Source organism: Coturnix japonica, chromosome 4 (genome assembly GCF_001577835.2).
Source record: "Coturnix japonica isolate 7356 chromosome 4, Coturnix japonica 2.1, whole genome shotgun sequence".
NCBI classification, from domain to species: domain Eukaryota; kingdom Metazoa; phylum Chordata; class Aves; order Galliformes; family Phasianidae; genus Coturnix; species Coturnix japonica.
The window spans coordinates 35,375,902-35,390,924 of NC_029519.1; the positions used below are offsets into that span (position 1 = coordinate 35,375,902).

General features: G+C 42.5%; 1 protein-coding gene and 1 long non-coding RNA gene across 4 annotated transcripts in view; one reads left to right on the forward strand and one right to left on the reverse strand.

Moving 5' to 3' along the window:
* The window catches only part of WWC2 (WW and C2 domain containing 2), an 84,508-nt gene extending 79,442 nt beyond the window's left edge, over positions 1-5,066 (reverse strand). Inside the window, exon 1 of one of the 2 annotated variants that reach the window (XR_001554899.2) lies at positions 4,404-5,066. Coding sequence is in view for 1 of the 2 variants with exons in the window: in XM_015861415.2 (XP_015716901.1) it covers positions 4,404-4,534 (131 nt within the window). In the remaining variant the exon portion in view is untranslated. The remainder of the gene's footprint in view (positions 1-4,403) is intronic. The other variant, XM_015861415.2, reaches the window with a different exon arrangement.
* Positions 5,067-5,102: 36 nt separating this feature from the next.
* LOC107313291 overlaps positions 5,103-15,023 on the forward strand; it is a 23,944-nt gene continuing 14,023 nt past the window's right edge. The window contains exons 1-3 of one of the 2 annotated variants that reach the window (XR_001554903.1): positions 5,103-5,280; positions 5,425-5,527; positions 13,747-13,847. This is a non-coding gene — a long non-coding RNA (uncharacterized LOC107313291). The remainder of the gene's footprint in view (positions 5,281-5,424; positions 5,528-13,746; positions 13,848-15,023) is intronic. The other variant, XR_001554904.2, reaches the window with a different exon arrangement.

Consider the following 15,023-nt stretch of genomic DNA (forward strand, 5'->3'; position numbering starts at 1 on the left):
ATTCGATCACTATACAGAACTCTATCCATACAATGAAAATTTACTTCAAAGTAATGGCTGTGAAGGAAAGTCAGTTTCCATTCTCTGATAAAATAAGGTAGCTCTGAAGGGCTCCTTTGTTTAACCACACTGCAAGAGGAAAACATCTCTAGTAATCAGCTCAGCTCCATTTGAGGGTCTATTTTCCTCCTTGTGTACAGTTTCTCATTAACTGTCTTACATTGTGCATGAGAACTACTGTAATATTACACTGTAAGTCAAGATAGGTTTGAATCGAAGTAGCTGTAGTAGGCAAGCACTACAGACGTGGGTCTGGGTAAACCACAGTCTAGACCACTTGCCCCATTTTACGTAACAGGTCACAGTCCTTGGCTCCAGCAGCAGTACATACTTTAAACACATAAGCAAATACTCTGCAGCATTTCCTGACTTGTTCACTGTACATGCTCTGAGACGAAAGATACAGAGCAGCCCTATTGCACCCAGAGAAGAGGTGTTATGAGTTACTGTACCATTTTCACTAACACTAAAATCAACATGTAACCCCAATCCAATGACAGACTGGTTAAAAAACCCACACACCCAACCACTACGTATTTCAGCGCTGCCTGATGCTATCGCAGCTCCATTAGCACTGCAGCACTGGAATTCTGCTTTACACGGGATAAACAAATGAGGGTGTCAGAAGTTCAGACACCGCTAGTCTCTCATTGCGAGTTCAGAACTTGCATCACAGGTTTTATTTTGAATGAATATACATCAATTAAATAAAAACAGTTCCCAACCTGTCATTGAAACTGGAATGAGATACCAGACAGTTTCACATGGAATATGCACATTCCTGGACAGACAAGCAGGCATGAATAAGTTACGTGGAGTTAAGCAGATGATACCACAGGCTGAAATAAGGCAGGAAAAGACACTGGGAATTACAAGTGAGGGAAAAAAAGACATGATCTGATCCCACCACACAGCTGCACAAGTGGGACACCTCAACTGTACCTTACATCAGAAGTGTTAGGATTTGTACTCAAAATGGAATTAAGATCAACCCTTCTCAAGTGATTTCAACCTCAACACCATCCCTTCTCACAGCTTCTGATGCTCAACAGAGTGGAGAAAGCAAGCTCCGGTGAAACATGAAGTAACAAAGCGTCCTTCTCTAAGGGAAGAGGACACAGCATTTAACTACAGGCAACTACTGAAGCTCTGATTTGGACAGACAACTCCTACCCCAGTAACTGAAACCCATGACAGAAACAGTAGTTTTCAGCTCCCTGGAAGATGAAAGCAGCAATAGAAACATCATTACCTGTCCTCGTCAGCACTAAGAAAACTCTTACAGTGCACAAGCAGCAAAGCTGTCTGCTTTCTGCTCATCCAATGTTTCTCACGCACTGCCTTGGTTACAGAGTTAGCGAGTCCCCTAGAGACACTCTCGGACAAGCATACCATGAATGATTTTAAATACATCCATGTATTGGAAGCTGCTCCTTCCCAGCAGAAAGAGAAGCAGAGGCAGAAAGAAAGTGCTGTTTCTTTTTTTCCATTGCAGCTCATTCCTTGCCACTTTGATGTGAGTGCAGACAAGCATTTAAATAAAGACCTGTTGCAAGTGCAGAATTTGTGATGCGGAATTCATTTTAGAAAAGACATCAATGTAGCAATGTATTTTATGTCAGTGACGGTGAGTAGTGAAGCACAGACTATTTACTATGCAGAAAGCAAGACGCGAGGAGCAATAACACCCATATATTTAGTCAGTGAAAAAGCTGCTACAACTCCCACATTCTCACTGTTCTGTCTCCTCTTCCTCAAACTTACACCTCAAGTTCCCTCCCCTTTCAACCATCAGCCTTCCATACGGTAACCTAAGAGTTTGCAGAGAGCAATCACTGTTGAACAGAGAAACAAAACATTAAAAAAACGCAGAACAGAGCAATTCCAATAACCAACACAGCACTCCTAGAAACACACAAGTCAAATCACTTTTGCCCTTGCAAGTGTGAGCTACTCTAATGTCAGTGGGGTTACTCAGAGAGGGCAAAAACAAGAACTGAGCCTCAAGGTTGAAGCTGATGTGAGATTTTCTTCCTGTTATACATAAGATATTATAGTAACAGACCTAAACCATACATATAGTAACACGCACTATCAGAAGGTCTAAAAAAGCAGATGAAAAAAGTAGGGTAAATTAAAAATAATAATAATAAAAATCACAAATTGTTCCATTAAACTTTGGAATATGGCATTTTGTCTTTCAGTTTATTTCTAGACTATTTCATACCAGTAACACTGAGACTCCCAGCTGTTCCCAAATACACCTGCTGGCCCACAGACACACGGCACAAGTCTCATTGTATGAATACTGGAGGCTAGTACTTTCTAAATCAAAGTGGATTAAAAAGGATCTTGAAACATCATGTAAGACATTTCTGTATAAAAATATCCAGGGGATGCTGTACCACAAAAGCAGAAGAAAAAAAAAAAGTCAATACAACAATACCACACTGCTTCTACACTTGCTGTAGAAATGAAGGACTTTGGGTCCACAAGTACTTTATGAAAACTTTTTAACCTCCATCACAGAATGAAGTTGAAATCAAAGCCCTGAAGCGTCAGACCTCAGACCTTCTGTAGGATGCATTACCTCCGCTTTGACAAGTTAAGGTGAGCTGCAGTAACAAGGCAAATCTAGATTGTACTGTACTGACAAACCTGGAAGATCACATGTCAGTTTTACTGACATGGAGCCTTCATTATGTTTGTATGGTTTCAGAATACACATTTTCTAAATACCTGGGAAACAGAAAGGACTCTCAAGCAAAGCCATCTCGAGGCCAGGCCACCAATACAAACAGATTGTAAATACAGATACTGTAAATACAGGTAATGTAAACTGCAGATTAAATGTGCTTGTCAGTTTCCTGTGAGGGCGATTCAGCTCCACGGCTGAGCCATGTACATTAAGTTAGGAATTCCATAGCACAAAATCCCTCTGCTTGTTTTCCATGAGTGAAGAGTGAAAGCAGTTATTTCAAACACCGCACTCTCTCAAGAAGGTCTTTACTTCCTCAGTTCTCATGACAGACCATCGAGTCTCAGGATTCAATTTCTCCTTCACCTGTAATCAATGTATTAATGGAACAACACTTATCCCGTACCTACAGGATGGCAAGCAGTGCACTGCTACTCCCTTAGCTGTATAGTCTACTAATGACAGCAAAGACTCAAATGTTACCGCCAAGTATGTGTATCCTTGAACTCTTCAGGGCCAGAGAACACAAAGAATATAATTCTAAATTAGTATATTCCTGAGGCGCAATTGTAACAAGTAGGTCCTCAAATGTCACTTTTTGCTTCACCTTGATTACACCGCCTCACCATCTGCTTTGCAAAGAGAAATTCAAAGTCTACCACCGAGTGACTCCTTAAATACACTACTTCTAGAGATGGGAAAGACAGAACTTTTTTATTGTCCGCTGTAAAAAAATAAAAATCAATGACTCAAAAAGGCCCATTTATCACAGGTGTAATTAACAACACCGTCCCGTACACTTTACCACCTCACTAATATTTACAAGGCATTTGAATTCCTTTGCACTTGAAAGCACGTTAAGCACGAAGTTCACCCTGGCTGGAATTTGCTGCTGCAACAAGTGTGAGAGTGGAGCGGGCCTGTGCAGCGTGTGCTGCTTGTCAGCGCTCCGCACTGCGAGCCCAGGGCAGCTCCAGCCTCTGAGAAACACAAACCCGGGCTCTCATTTATAATGCAGGACAGCTTGTTCCACGCGTTCATAACTCCTTCTGCAAGTTTCTGATAACTCGAATGGACCGTTTTCAACATCACGTTACACACAGTGCGGAAACAACGTGGATATATACACAAAGTTCTCTCTTCCCATTACTTTCCAGGAGCGCTGCCTCACAACTCGAGGCAGGTACCCGGGCGTTTCCCCGCACGGTGAGCGGGGCAGGACCGAAGGCCACCGCCTCTCCCCAGCTGGAAGAGCTGCCCCGATGACTCTCCCGCTCGCAACACGCGAGTTGCCCACGCCGCTCAGCAGAGCGTTTTGGAGGCGAGTTTTGCCCGTTTCAGCCCTCAGAGCCGGAGGAGGCTGCGGCTGGCGGGGTGCTGAGCCGTGCCGAGGCCTAGCGGGCACGCGAGGCCTGCAGCTGCTCCCCCGGCCGCGCCGTGCTCCTCGCGCCGGGACGGCCGGGCTGGAGGCCCGTGGTGCCGCACCGAGTCGGCTCCGTGCTCGGGGCGGGGGGCGGGATGGCGGCCGGCCGCTCGGCCAACTTTTGTACCTGTTGGGCGGCTCGGTCGCCCTCGGCGCCTTTTGTCCCGGGCTCCGCGGCCTCAGGCCGGCAGCACCCCGCTGCAGCCCCCGCCTCGCACCCACCTGTCCCTGGGGTCGATCCAGCTGGTCTGCTTGGTGTTGTGGTCGATGTAAAAGACTTTGCCGTCGTAATCCCTCGCCTCCTCCCAGCCATCGGGTAAGGGGAGCTGCCCATTCCCCGCTTTCCTAGGCATGGTCGGCCGGCGGGGGCGGCTGCTCCATAGGGACGGAAAGAAAGAAGGGAAGCGGGAAAAGCCCCCACCCGAGCCGAGGGGACGCGGAGGGGGCCCCGCAGCCGAGCCCGGCCCGGAGCCGGAGGACGACGCTGGCGGCAGCCCGGGGAGCAGCTCCTCCAACGCCGGCTCTCGGCCCACCGTGCCGGGGCTGCCGCGGGCGGGCGGGCGGCAGCCCAGGTCAGGGATCCCGGCGGAGCCCAGCTGCCGTCTGTGCGCGGGGAGCCCGGCTGAGCCCCGGGCGGCTGCGGCCGCCGCTCATTAGCATGAGATTAGCATCCACCTCATCTGCATGCACATTCCTCCCGCCGCATTCCTCAGGGTTAACCCTGCCGGCGCTGCCCCCACACCGCGCCCGCGGGACGGGGGGAAACCCAGACCCGGGCGGGGTCGCGGAAAAGGCACGAACAAGTTGGCGGAGGAAACGGGGGCGGGAGCAGAAGGGCCGAGGCAGGGCCTGGGGCTGACCGCGGGAGCTGCCTACGAGAGGAAGGGGAGAGCGGAGCGGGGGCGGCGAGGTGCGCCCGGCGTTCCCTTTGTCCCCGAGGCGCCGTCAGGTGGCGCAGCCCGCGGCCCTCGGGGCGCTCCAGTGCGGGCGCTGAGCTGAGAGGAGCGGAGCGGGAGGGCGGCTGTGTCCCCGGGCTGTGTCAGTGCGTTTCTCAGTGCGCTCCTCTGAACTCGCTCTAAAACCCCGCTAAGACTCGAGGGTTGGTAGAAAGACCTCGGTGCTTAAAACAGCCTGGTTTTCCCTTTCACTTTAATTTTGAGCTTTTTCTCTTGAACTCCGAGAAGACTTTAAACTTTTCGATCGTTTGGTTTTGTGGGTTTTTTTTTGTTTTTTTTTTTAACAGGTGCCCTTCTGGCCTGAAAGGCAGCCCGCGCACGTTGCATTGAGAAGCCAGGTGTGAATTACGGCGGTAGTGAGGCAGGTTGCCATGGCTCGGCTGATAGAAGGTAACCTGATGAGCTCTGGTAATTAGTTTGTGCATCTGATCCCCAGGGTTTGGCTTAAGAAGTGGAACTACAGAGGGGGAATATGACTGCTGTTTGATAACTGGGACTCCTGAGGAGCCCAGGGTTTGCTCCCTGCTTTCTAGATCGTTTTCTTTATACTTTCCTGGATTGAATAACACAAAGTTTTTGTGGGAAAGAAGGTTTGGAATCCAGACCTGTGGGTTTGTTGTTGATGGTTTGCTTCTTTATTTATTTATTTTCCCCTATCCTTCTACAGCTTAGTACTCAGTTCTATGGATTATTCTCCTGACACAATTTGTGCTTACTAAGCACCAGGCTGATGCAGCGCCCAACAGGGTTTTGGATTCCACTTCAGAGGCCAAACACCCAACCATTAGGTGTTGCAGCGATTGATTTACAGGCATCCAAATCTCATTGTTGGATCTGCTCCTAAACAGAAGAAAAATAGAAAGGAGATATGATCTTAATTTAGCTAATTGTTGATCTGGTGAAGACATTTGCTATCTTAGTCATTCTAATCATTTTATTCTGTAATACTAATCTGCTGTTCCATCTCTGTAAATAGCTGTATGCCTCCCAAAAACACCTGCTGGTTCACCTTCAGACTCTCTTGACGATTTTATTTTCACATCTGCTGAATTAAGGCAATGTGTAATGAAAGTACATACTTCAAGTAAGGCCCTGGTGGTTAACACTGGAGAAGAACTGATGTGTGCAAGCCTCTGCATCTCCATAAGAGTTCAGCTACAGAAAGTAACAGGATCATTGCCTACTAAAGTGCCAGACTCATTTATTTTCATTGAGAGTATTATGTTTCAGTCAGCTGACTGGTTTATAATGTCCAGCCTTGTTTTTCACCAGAGTGAAGAAGTTCTTTTACTATCTATTAAAACTTCTATCACTTTCAAGAGTCTAATTTTATAAACTTGCTTTTAAGTGTCATCCTACAGTGAGAAAGTACATGAGACAATTGTGAGACATGATAAGCTGGATTTCTGTTTTAGTTTATCAGTAATGTTTTTTGTTATGTAAATTGAGAGAAAAGCTACTGAGGTTATTATTTTCTCTGGAACCAGCTGCTAGTTACCGATCCTTAGTTTGATCATCCACTAAAGTGATGTCCCTGAAGAAATTTCCAGTCGTTACAGTTCTCATTCATAATAGCCACAAATGGTTCAGCATCCAGAGCTGTAGCTGTCTCCCTGAAAAGCTGCATTATAGTTCAGTCTCCAGTGCTTTCAAACAGCATTTGAATGCAGAATAAATTACGGAATATGCTGTCGGAATTAATGAATCTCTAAAAAATCTGAGAAATGCTTGAATATATGCGTATTGTTTATGCTGCTATTTATTTTTTAGTCACTTAAATACTATACAAACCAATCTGGACAGCCAGTATGACTTCCCTGACACGCGGTTATTGTAGAACTGTGAATATTCTCAGCATTATGGATATTGGCTTATTTATAAGCACGGCGGTTTTTATCTAAGACAGCCAAATCTTCAAGAAAAACCAAAACCAACTCCAAAACAAACAAAAAAACCCAACCAAGTAGGACTCCATCGTGCCTGGAGATTCTTAGTTTTAAAAACTGTTTTTAAAGTCCTGTGAAGTAAAACTGTGCACAAGGGAAGGAAAGCAAAGGAGGAAGAGTGCTACTTTTCCTACTGTCAGCTCCTGGTGCATGGGTACGGCTGACAGTAAAAGGTCTTTGATACCATTTCTAGCTGAATGTATGAAGCAATGAAGCCAGTGAACAGCTTTGATAATACTGACTCTCGTTCTGCTTTCCTCTTTACTCCAAAGCCTGCTCATTCCACTGATGTTCAAGAAGTCAGTGCAGTGCTAAGATAGGATGTCCTACATAGACTTTCCAGAGGGTTAATGAATAAGACCATACCAGAATCTTCTTCAAATAGAGATATAAATATACATGTATATGTATAGACTTTTTCAAAATGTTGGCTTTGTTTTTCCTTCAGGCATATATAAAAGAAAATAATCAGAAATTACACATTTTGAGTCCTTGAAGACAGTTACAGCCCCATCAATCTGGAAACAAGTGCACAGAACAGTTTTAACTGATTGTTATTCTGATTAAAAAGTTAGGGTAGGTGGAGTGGAAATAACAAGGTAATAGTATCGCTTCAGGCTTAACTATGGAAATGTGAATAACACTTTCAAAGTAAAAATCATCTACAATTCAGCCCAAACTACTCATTAAACTAATTCAGCTTTCAGTTTTGTTAACTGTGATTAGCACCGTTGATATTTTTGTAGGTAAAATAAAAAGGTGATGGAGAATTTTGGTTGTTCCTAGACCACTATGCTTGAAGTTCAAATTAGCCTTTGAGGTGTATTTGCAGATGGTTTTTTGTTGCAGTCTTGGTATGTGCACTCCATGTTACATCTGCTATAAAGACAATCTTAATGTTTTGGATTTTTTAATGGTATTTCTCATTCTAGTGGACACAAATTTAACTTGCCTGCGTTTTGTTATAGCTGAGGAATTGCACTGTTTATTTACTTCTATCTAATGGCTTTGGGGAACCCAAAGGCACATCTGGTCAGCACAAGAGCCTGGTGTTCTCTTTTGGTGAGGTGTAAGATGGAAATTGACCAGCAATGAAGGGATTCCACTTTTCTGTACAGAGAGAAGAATGAAAGTTTCTTAATAACACCTTTTGGTAGAGAACAGCGATGAATTTCTTCAAGTATTTAAGACACTCCAAGTAGTGCACAGATTTATAGAGATAACATTTTTAACAGACCCCTGTGCTGGTGCAAGGACTGTGCTCCCACCATAGCCAGAAGGCAGCACCTGTATATGTCTGCTGTGTTGTATCTGAAGGAGGCAATGGATGAAATACAAAAAAGGAATGTCTTATCAGTGACATTCTGAAGTATGATCCTCTTCTGTATCATCCGTGTACTTTCAGAAACACGGTGTAGTAAATGAAGTAGATTAGGCTAATTGCCTGAATGTTTAAATCTTGCATAATCAAAAAAAGATCTTCTGACTGATGAAGAAGCTTAAGGAGCCCTTTTTTCTAACAAATGAAATATACTATTTGAAACACAGAAGAAGTATGAACCCTCCAAACTGCAATATGAAAAAGAAATGCATGTTTTCTACCTGCTTCCCATCTCTTCTTTCTCCTCAATGCAAAAACCTCAATTACCTCATTGGGGCACAAAGTAGTTTGATTCTTATCCTGGCAGACAACAAACAAACCCCAGTTCTATCTGATTGCTAACAGAGCCTAAGTGTTGTGCTACAAAAACAAAACCTAAGAACCTGTGCAAATGTATAGTAGGAATGGGACTGTTGCATCAGTAGCAAAATTCAGCACTGCTGGGCTGCTAGAGGTGGTGTTGAATTGTACTAATCATCCCAAGGCATTTTTCATTCTAGTCTGGTTATTCAAAACCCAGAATCTCAATGAAAATTCTATTATTATGTTCATTTTGTGGTGGACATATGAAAAGAGATGTGCTAAGTGGCTTAATGGAGTAAAAAATACCTAAATGAAATAGATCAGGGATCAGAACATGGGATGTTTTCAGCTCCTGAGCTGAATCTGTCAAATTGCACCATCTCATTTTTATTATTTCAATGCATGGTCTCAGAAATGGTTGGGATACACTTTCTTGTCATGAAGAAGAGACTGTAATTCATACAAAAAATCCTTTTATTTAGCAGCTCATTCCCAAGTAAAATGTGTATAAAAGTCACAAAGCCCACATGGTGAAGCATATGTTGAAATACCTATGTCCACATATAAGATATGACACTATTCTTCCAGTTCTTCTTTAAATTTCTTGGTGAAGCAGCATAAGAAAAGCATAAGTTATGGTTAGCTGTACTTGTATTTTCACAACTGAAATGCACTAATAAAGAAATAATTTCCAGGAATATAAAATTATACTGAAGAATAATTCAAAGAAAGTAATTCAAAGCTAAGCAAAGTCTGCAAAATTTAAGTATTAAAATGTAATCCTCAGACTGAAATGTCAGAGTTGTTGCTGATAATCAGCTGTTCTGTAAAGCTGTGAATGGAAAGCCAAAGGATATATAGCTGATGCTTACTCCTGAAGAATCACAGAACCATGGAATAAATGAGGTTGGAAGAAGCTTAAGGAGGTCATATGGTCCCATTCCCCTGCCCAAGCCAGAACACCTACAGCCAGTTGCCCAGGACCATGTCTGAGTGGTTTTGATAGGCTGAAGATCCCACCACTACTGTGGGCAGCCTGTGCCAGAGTTTGATCATGCTTTCAGTGAAAAAGTACTGTCTGATGTTCAAAGGGAGCCTCCTGTGTTTTAGTTGGGGAAAGCTCCAAGTGCGGGTGAGTGTGCTGTAAATCCTTCCATGGACTAGCAGCAGAACAAATGCATGATTGCCACACCAGCAGCTCCTGTAAGAGCTGCAAAAGTTGACATTCTCTTTGCCATCCTCGTGCCCAGCCCATGCTTCAGGTTGTTCTGTGCATCCAATGAGCTCCCCTCCATTGGGACTTACCACCAGAACTTGTTCTTTCCGATAGATCTCTTTACCATATGCCACAACATTTCAGGTCCCAGGAAGGCTTACTGTGATGCTCAGGAGTACTAAGCTGCTTAAGTAGGTATTGGAGGACATCATGTGAAACTAAGGCCTAAAATCCATGTTCTTTCTACACTAGTTACAGGGAAGGAACTGTTCTAGGGTTATACTTAACCACTAATTACATTATTGGAGATACTGTTAAGAGAAAGCAAAGGTTGCACCAGTAAAAATGTATATTTCTGAAGTCCTAGGTTATTTTCATAGGTCTTGAACAAACTAATGCAAACTTTTTGTTTAGCAAGAGGAAAAGACATATGCTGGGGCAGGGGAGAAGGAGTTAAAGAGTTACTTATTCAAAGAGATTTCACTGAGTCAAAAAAATCCCTGAAGGAAATCTTGTTTAAGAAAAAAAACCAAAAGAATCTGAAAAAGAACATAAGAGATTCTCAGAAGCACATATGCAGATTTTATATGTCTGTAACACCACATCAAATATTAACACTTTTCTGCATATATCTCTAAGAAATCTGTTTCTGTGTCTCAGTGTAAATGAAGAAAGGTACAGGAAAAAGCTGATGGCTTCAGAACACTGCCTGCTGTAGTGAACCTCTAGTGCTACTCATGTCCTTCATCCTATAACCCATGAAAGAGAACGTAATGTACACTGCCTTTTAATGCAGCGGAGGCCTCTTGGAAGTCAGCTTGTTTAATCTCCCTTCTCAGTATTCCACATCTGTGGAATACAGTTCGCTTGCAATCTCATTTTAATAACATATTCTAATCCATTAAACTCACTCTGGTAAGCTTTCAGTGAACCATGACATTTCTAAATCAAAGTAAAATCAAAGGCCTTAAACCAGACTGCAGAGCTAAAATTCTTTTTTATCCCTTCACTTTATTTACCAAAGATTCTTATGCTCAAATACACCAAATCACCCCGACAGAATAATTATGATGTTGTGCCGCGTCAGATTTTTGGAAGCAATGTCAAAAATGAACTGATGAACCTGCAGAAAACTAAGAAATAGCCAAAAAAAACCCCACCCAAGCCAACCCAGATACCTTGAACTTAGCCAAAGAGTGATGGATGAGAGACAGAAAATAACAAGTACATCAAAACTTTCTGTTTCCTCTCCAACATTACCTGACAGCTGATGCCTTTGCAGCACCAAGGGAAGTCCTTTTTAAGTCCAGTTATTTAAAATCCTTATTGTGACTCCTCCGTGCCAAATGCTATCAGTGCCAGGGGATCACAACGCAAAACCTTTCTTCTCCTGATAAGCGCCGGGATCTAATCGACACTGATTGTTAGATGCAATTGTAATCTTGATGCTTTTCACTGTACGAAGTTTTAGACTAACTGCAAAATAATTTGGACTATCCTTTTATTAGTTAGTCTGCAGCTGTTTTGTAGGACTAAAATAATTGTATTTCTATAAAGTAATTTAGCAAACCAAGAAAACTTACCAAAAAAGCTGGTTAGAGAATATCAGTATTCTTAAATTTCTTCTGCTAAAGACTCATTTGATATTTTACCAAATCTGTTGAGCACTCTTCATTTCCTGTCTATTTCCAGGCAGCCCTTCCTTCCCCTGAGCCCTCCCTCCCTCCCACCTTCCCAAAAATCTTGCTTCTCATTCCTTCAGGACAGCCTGACAAGTAGATGCAGTGATGAAGGATTATCACTTCTGCTGCTGCTCTGATTCATCCAGGCAGCTTGGAAGAGAGTACAGAAAAGGGCACAACCCCTTTCTCTAACAAATCATCTTCTGGATGTTTTCCTGCCCCATGAAATTGAGCTTTATGGTTCACATTAATGAACACATATTGTTTCCCCTGCTCTGGGATTTCAGAGGGACCTTTTGGAGCCACCGATCTGTGACACTGCAAAGCAGCAGACACCTTGGTTTCTGGAGGAGCAGCACCTGGAGCTTTCTTTTCAGCTGGAAGCATTAGGGGCAGAACTCAGTATTTCATCTCTTGGGCTGTGGAAATGGGCAGCTTCTGCCTTGGCAGGCAGGCTGCAGTACTTCACTGAGTGGGCCTGACTGATTGCAGTCTCATCCTCCTGCCATCAGCACGGTGCTAGGCAGGAAGGATGCTGGCACACTTCTCCCCTTTCAGCAGAGTGGTTTAATAGAGCTTTTCTCGTTGCTCAAGGTTTCGTGTTTTCTACTGACTCAGGCAGACATTGCAACAGGTTTCATGCATATCAGGATCTATGCACTTTCAAACTCCTTTTCAAACCACCTTATGTCATAAGGCTGGAGTAAGTTTCACAATTCAGCCTTTCTAACTGCCCGTCTGTGACAGATTCATATGTGTTTGCATGCTTAGATTTTCAGATAGCACATGGATAACAGGTCACACGTGTGCATGTGTGTTTGGAAGAGCTGAACTTTGTAAAGTAGCAGAAGCTTGGAAGCTTAGCAAAATGCAATTTTAAGCTAAATAGTAAAAAGAATGGTACGTGTTTGTATGGATAATTTGACAATACATTAGGTTTTGCTATTCTTTGCTAAGAATGATACCTTTAATCTCTTGCTGCATCTGAACATTTATTTGACACAATAACCACGATTTTTTTCATCAATATTACAAAAATTGTGCCTCAGATAAAAAGATTGTTCTCGCGGGACAAAACTTTCAATGATACATGCGGAACTTACAGTAGCATCCAGGAGTTCATATTTTGTAACTGTTTTCATTAGGGAAAACCTTTATTAACATTTAGCGTTTTTTTTCATCAGCAAAGCGCTTTCAAAACATTTGCTAATTAAAACCTTTATATCTTTTGGACAGTGAAAGTGCCTTTTCCAGCCCGCACATGCTATGTAACTTATTTTATTAGTGGCTTAGTAATAAAGTCAGATAAACCTTTGATTTAATAATTAGCATTTATAGAGTGCTTTCTGCCTTCAAAGCACTTTGCAAACATTAACTAATTAATTCTTGCAACTCCCCTGTAATTTGGGGAAGCAAACACATCCATATATGTTTGTATGTTCTTTAGGGAAAGTATTATCTCAGGCATTTTACAAAACAGAGAATTAAAACATATAAATTTTTTACTTAAATCCACAAAGACAGAAACGTTGTCACAGTAGGAACTGAAACTCATTCATCCTCCTCATCCTCATTCATACTGTGACCGCTCAGCTCTGTCAGCAGTTTTCTCTGGAGAAGTGCAACTAGGTCATGGATGCAAAGCAGGTGTCGGCACCTTCTACCACCCAGTGTCCCAGGCACAAACATAGCCAAGGAACACACGTGGGGTATGCTTACATGGTGATCCACACAGCAGGTTTGCCTTGAAAGCTGGCCACGTGCCTGTGGTTCATGAACAAAGTGGGGGTCACAGCAAAGGGTTGCAGTTTCCAGCAGGCTCCCATTCACACTGCCACAATATGAAAATATTTTCAGTATTCTATGAACAGCTGCTTTTGTTTCTGCCTCCAGTATAGGTACAGCTTGTTGCATGCATCACAGTAAAAGAGGAATTTATGTTGTCCCTTTTCCTTCCTAACTTGTTTACTGATTTGGTACCTACAATAGTACAGCTTTTCTGTCTACCCCAGACCATTTTCCTAGGATGTTATGCTGCGTTTTGGTCACACAGTATATAAGTACTTCTTCATGTGCTGTAGGTGGAACAAGAAGAGTATGAGCTGCAAGAAGGCTGCACCATGCACCAGGGTTACAGAGGTTGTTGAAGAGTCATTTGCGGTATTTCAACTCAGCAAAGCAAGTAAGCTCCCTTACCTTATAGGCTTTAGGATATATATATATATTTTAAATTAAAATACATTCTTAAATCATGTAAAGGCCATTGAGGAGGCTTCAGAATGAATGGCTTGTTTTCAGTGAATTTAAGAATTTCACAAGGTACACATGTCCAAATTGTTTTCATTGTTTATTTTTGCTGGATGTTGGAAATTAATGTTATTGTGTACGTTTTTTGAGTGATTAAGCAGTAAACCAGAAATGAATTGTCTCCAAGAAACTTCAGGACATTTTTAATAGCTCTACTGAGCCAAATTTTCATGTGTCATAGCATCTTCTTCAGGCAAGAGAAACAGAGTGAAACAATAAGAAATATCTAGCTGCTTGCTAATGCACATTTCATCATTACACTCAGATGAACCAAACAATTAAATAATGCAGGAGGTTTGGGTAGATTAGAGAATTAGGGACAAAGCATTCCTTGGTGGTCAGCTATTTGTTTAGTGTTGAAGAGAAACTTTTGTCATTCTGTTTCTGTAAGCTGAGTCTATCAAGTAGAGACTACTAGAAAACAGAAGAGTGCTGCATTTTGCATGTGGTGTGCCAAGCACTATTTCTCTGTGGATACGAATAGATTTTTTTTTAATTTGTTATTTTATTGTATTTATAATTATCCGTCTGGAAAAAAAAAAAAAAAAAGAAACTTCTCTTTTAGCATCTGCGGTGATGCATTGATTCTTTCATTACAGCAAATACGCATGACCCCCGGTGTTCAACTGTAAACAATAATAGTTACTGGCTTCATTAGTAAGCTAGCAGATGGCTTATAAGTTCTCATGGTAGCTTTTATCCATTTGAGGCTTGCAGTGCGCAAATGTTTGTCTTTTATACAGGATAAAACAATGTAAAAGGGACTCTGTGCTTTGTTTTTATTATTAGCAATTCATTTGGATTGGAGATTTGAATCTGAGTATATGAATGCACTGTCAGTTTTTCCTGTCCACAGGTAAAGTAATTGCTGGGCTTTGCCTCTGTGGCATTTTCTGTACCAAAAGAAATGAGATCAAATATCACTTCTGGAGTTTTGACAGTCATATTTTAATTAGTAGGACTCCCGTTTTGAGCCTTCCCTTCCCTTCCCTTCCCTTCCCTTCCCTTCCCTTCCCTTCCCTTCCCTTCCCTTCCCTTCCCTTCCCTTCCC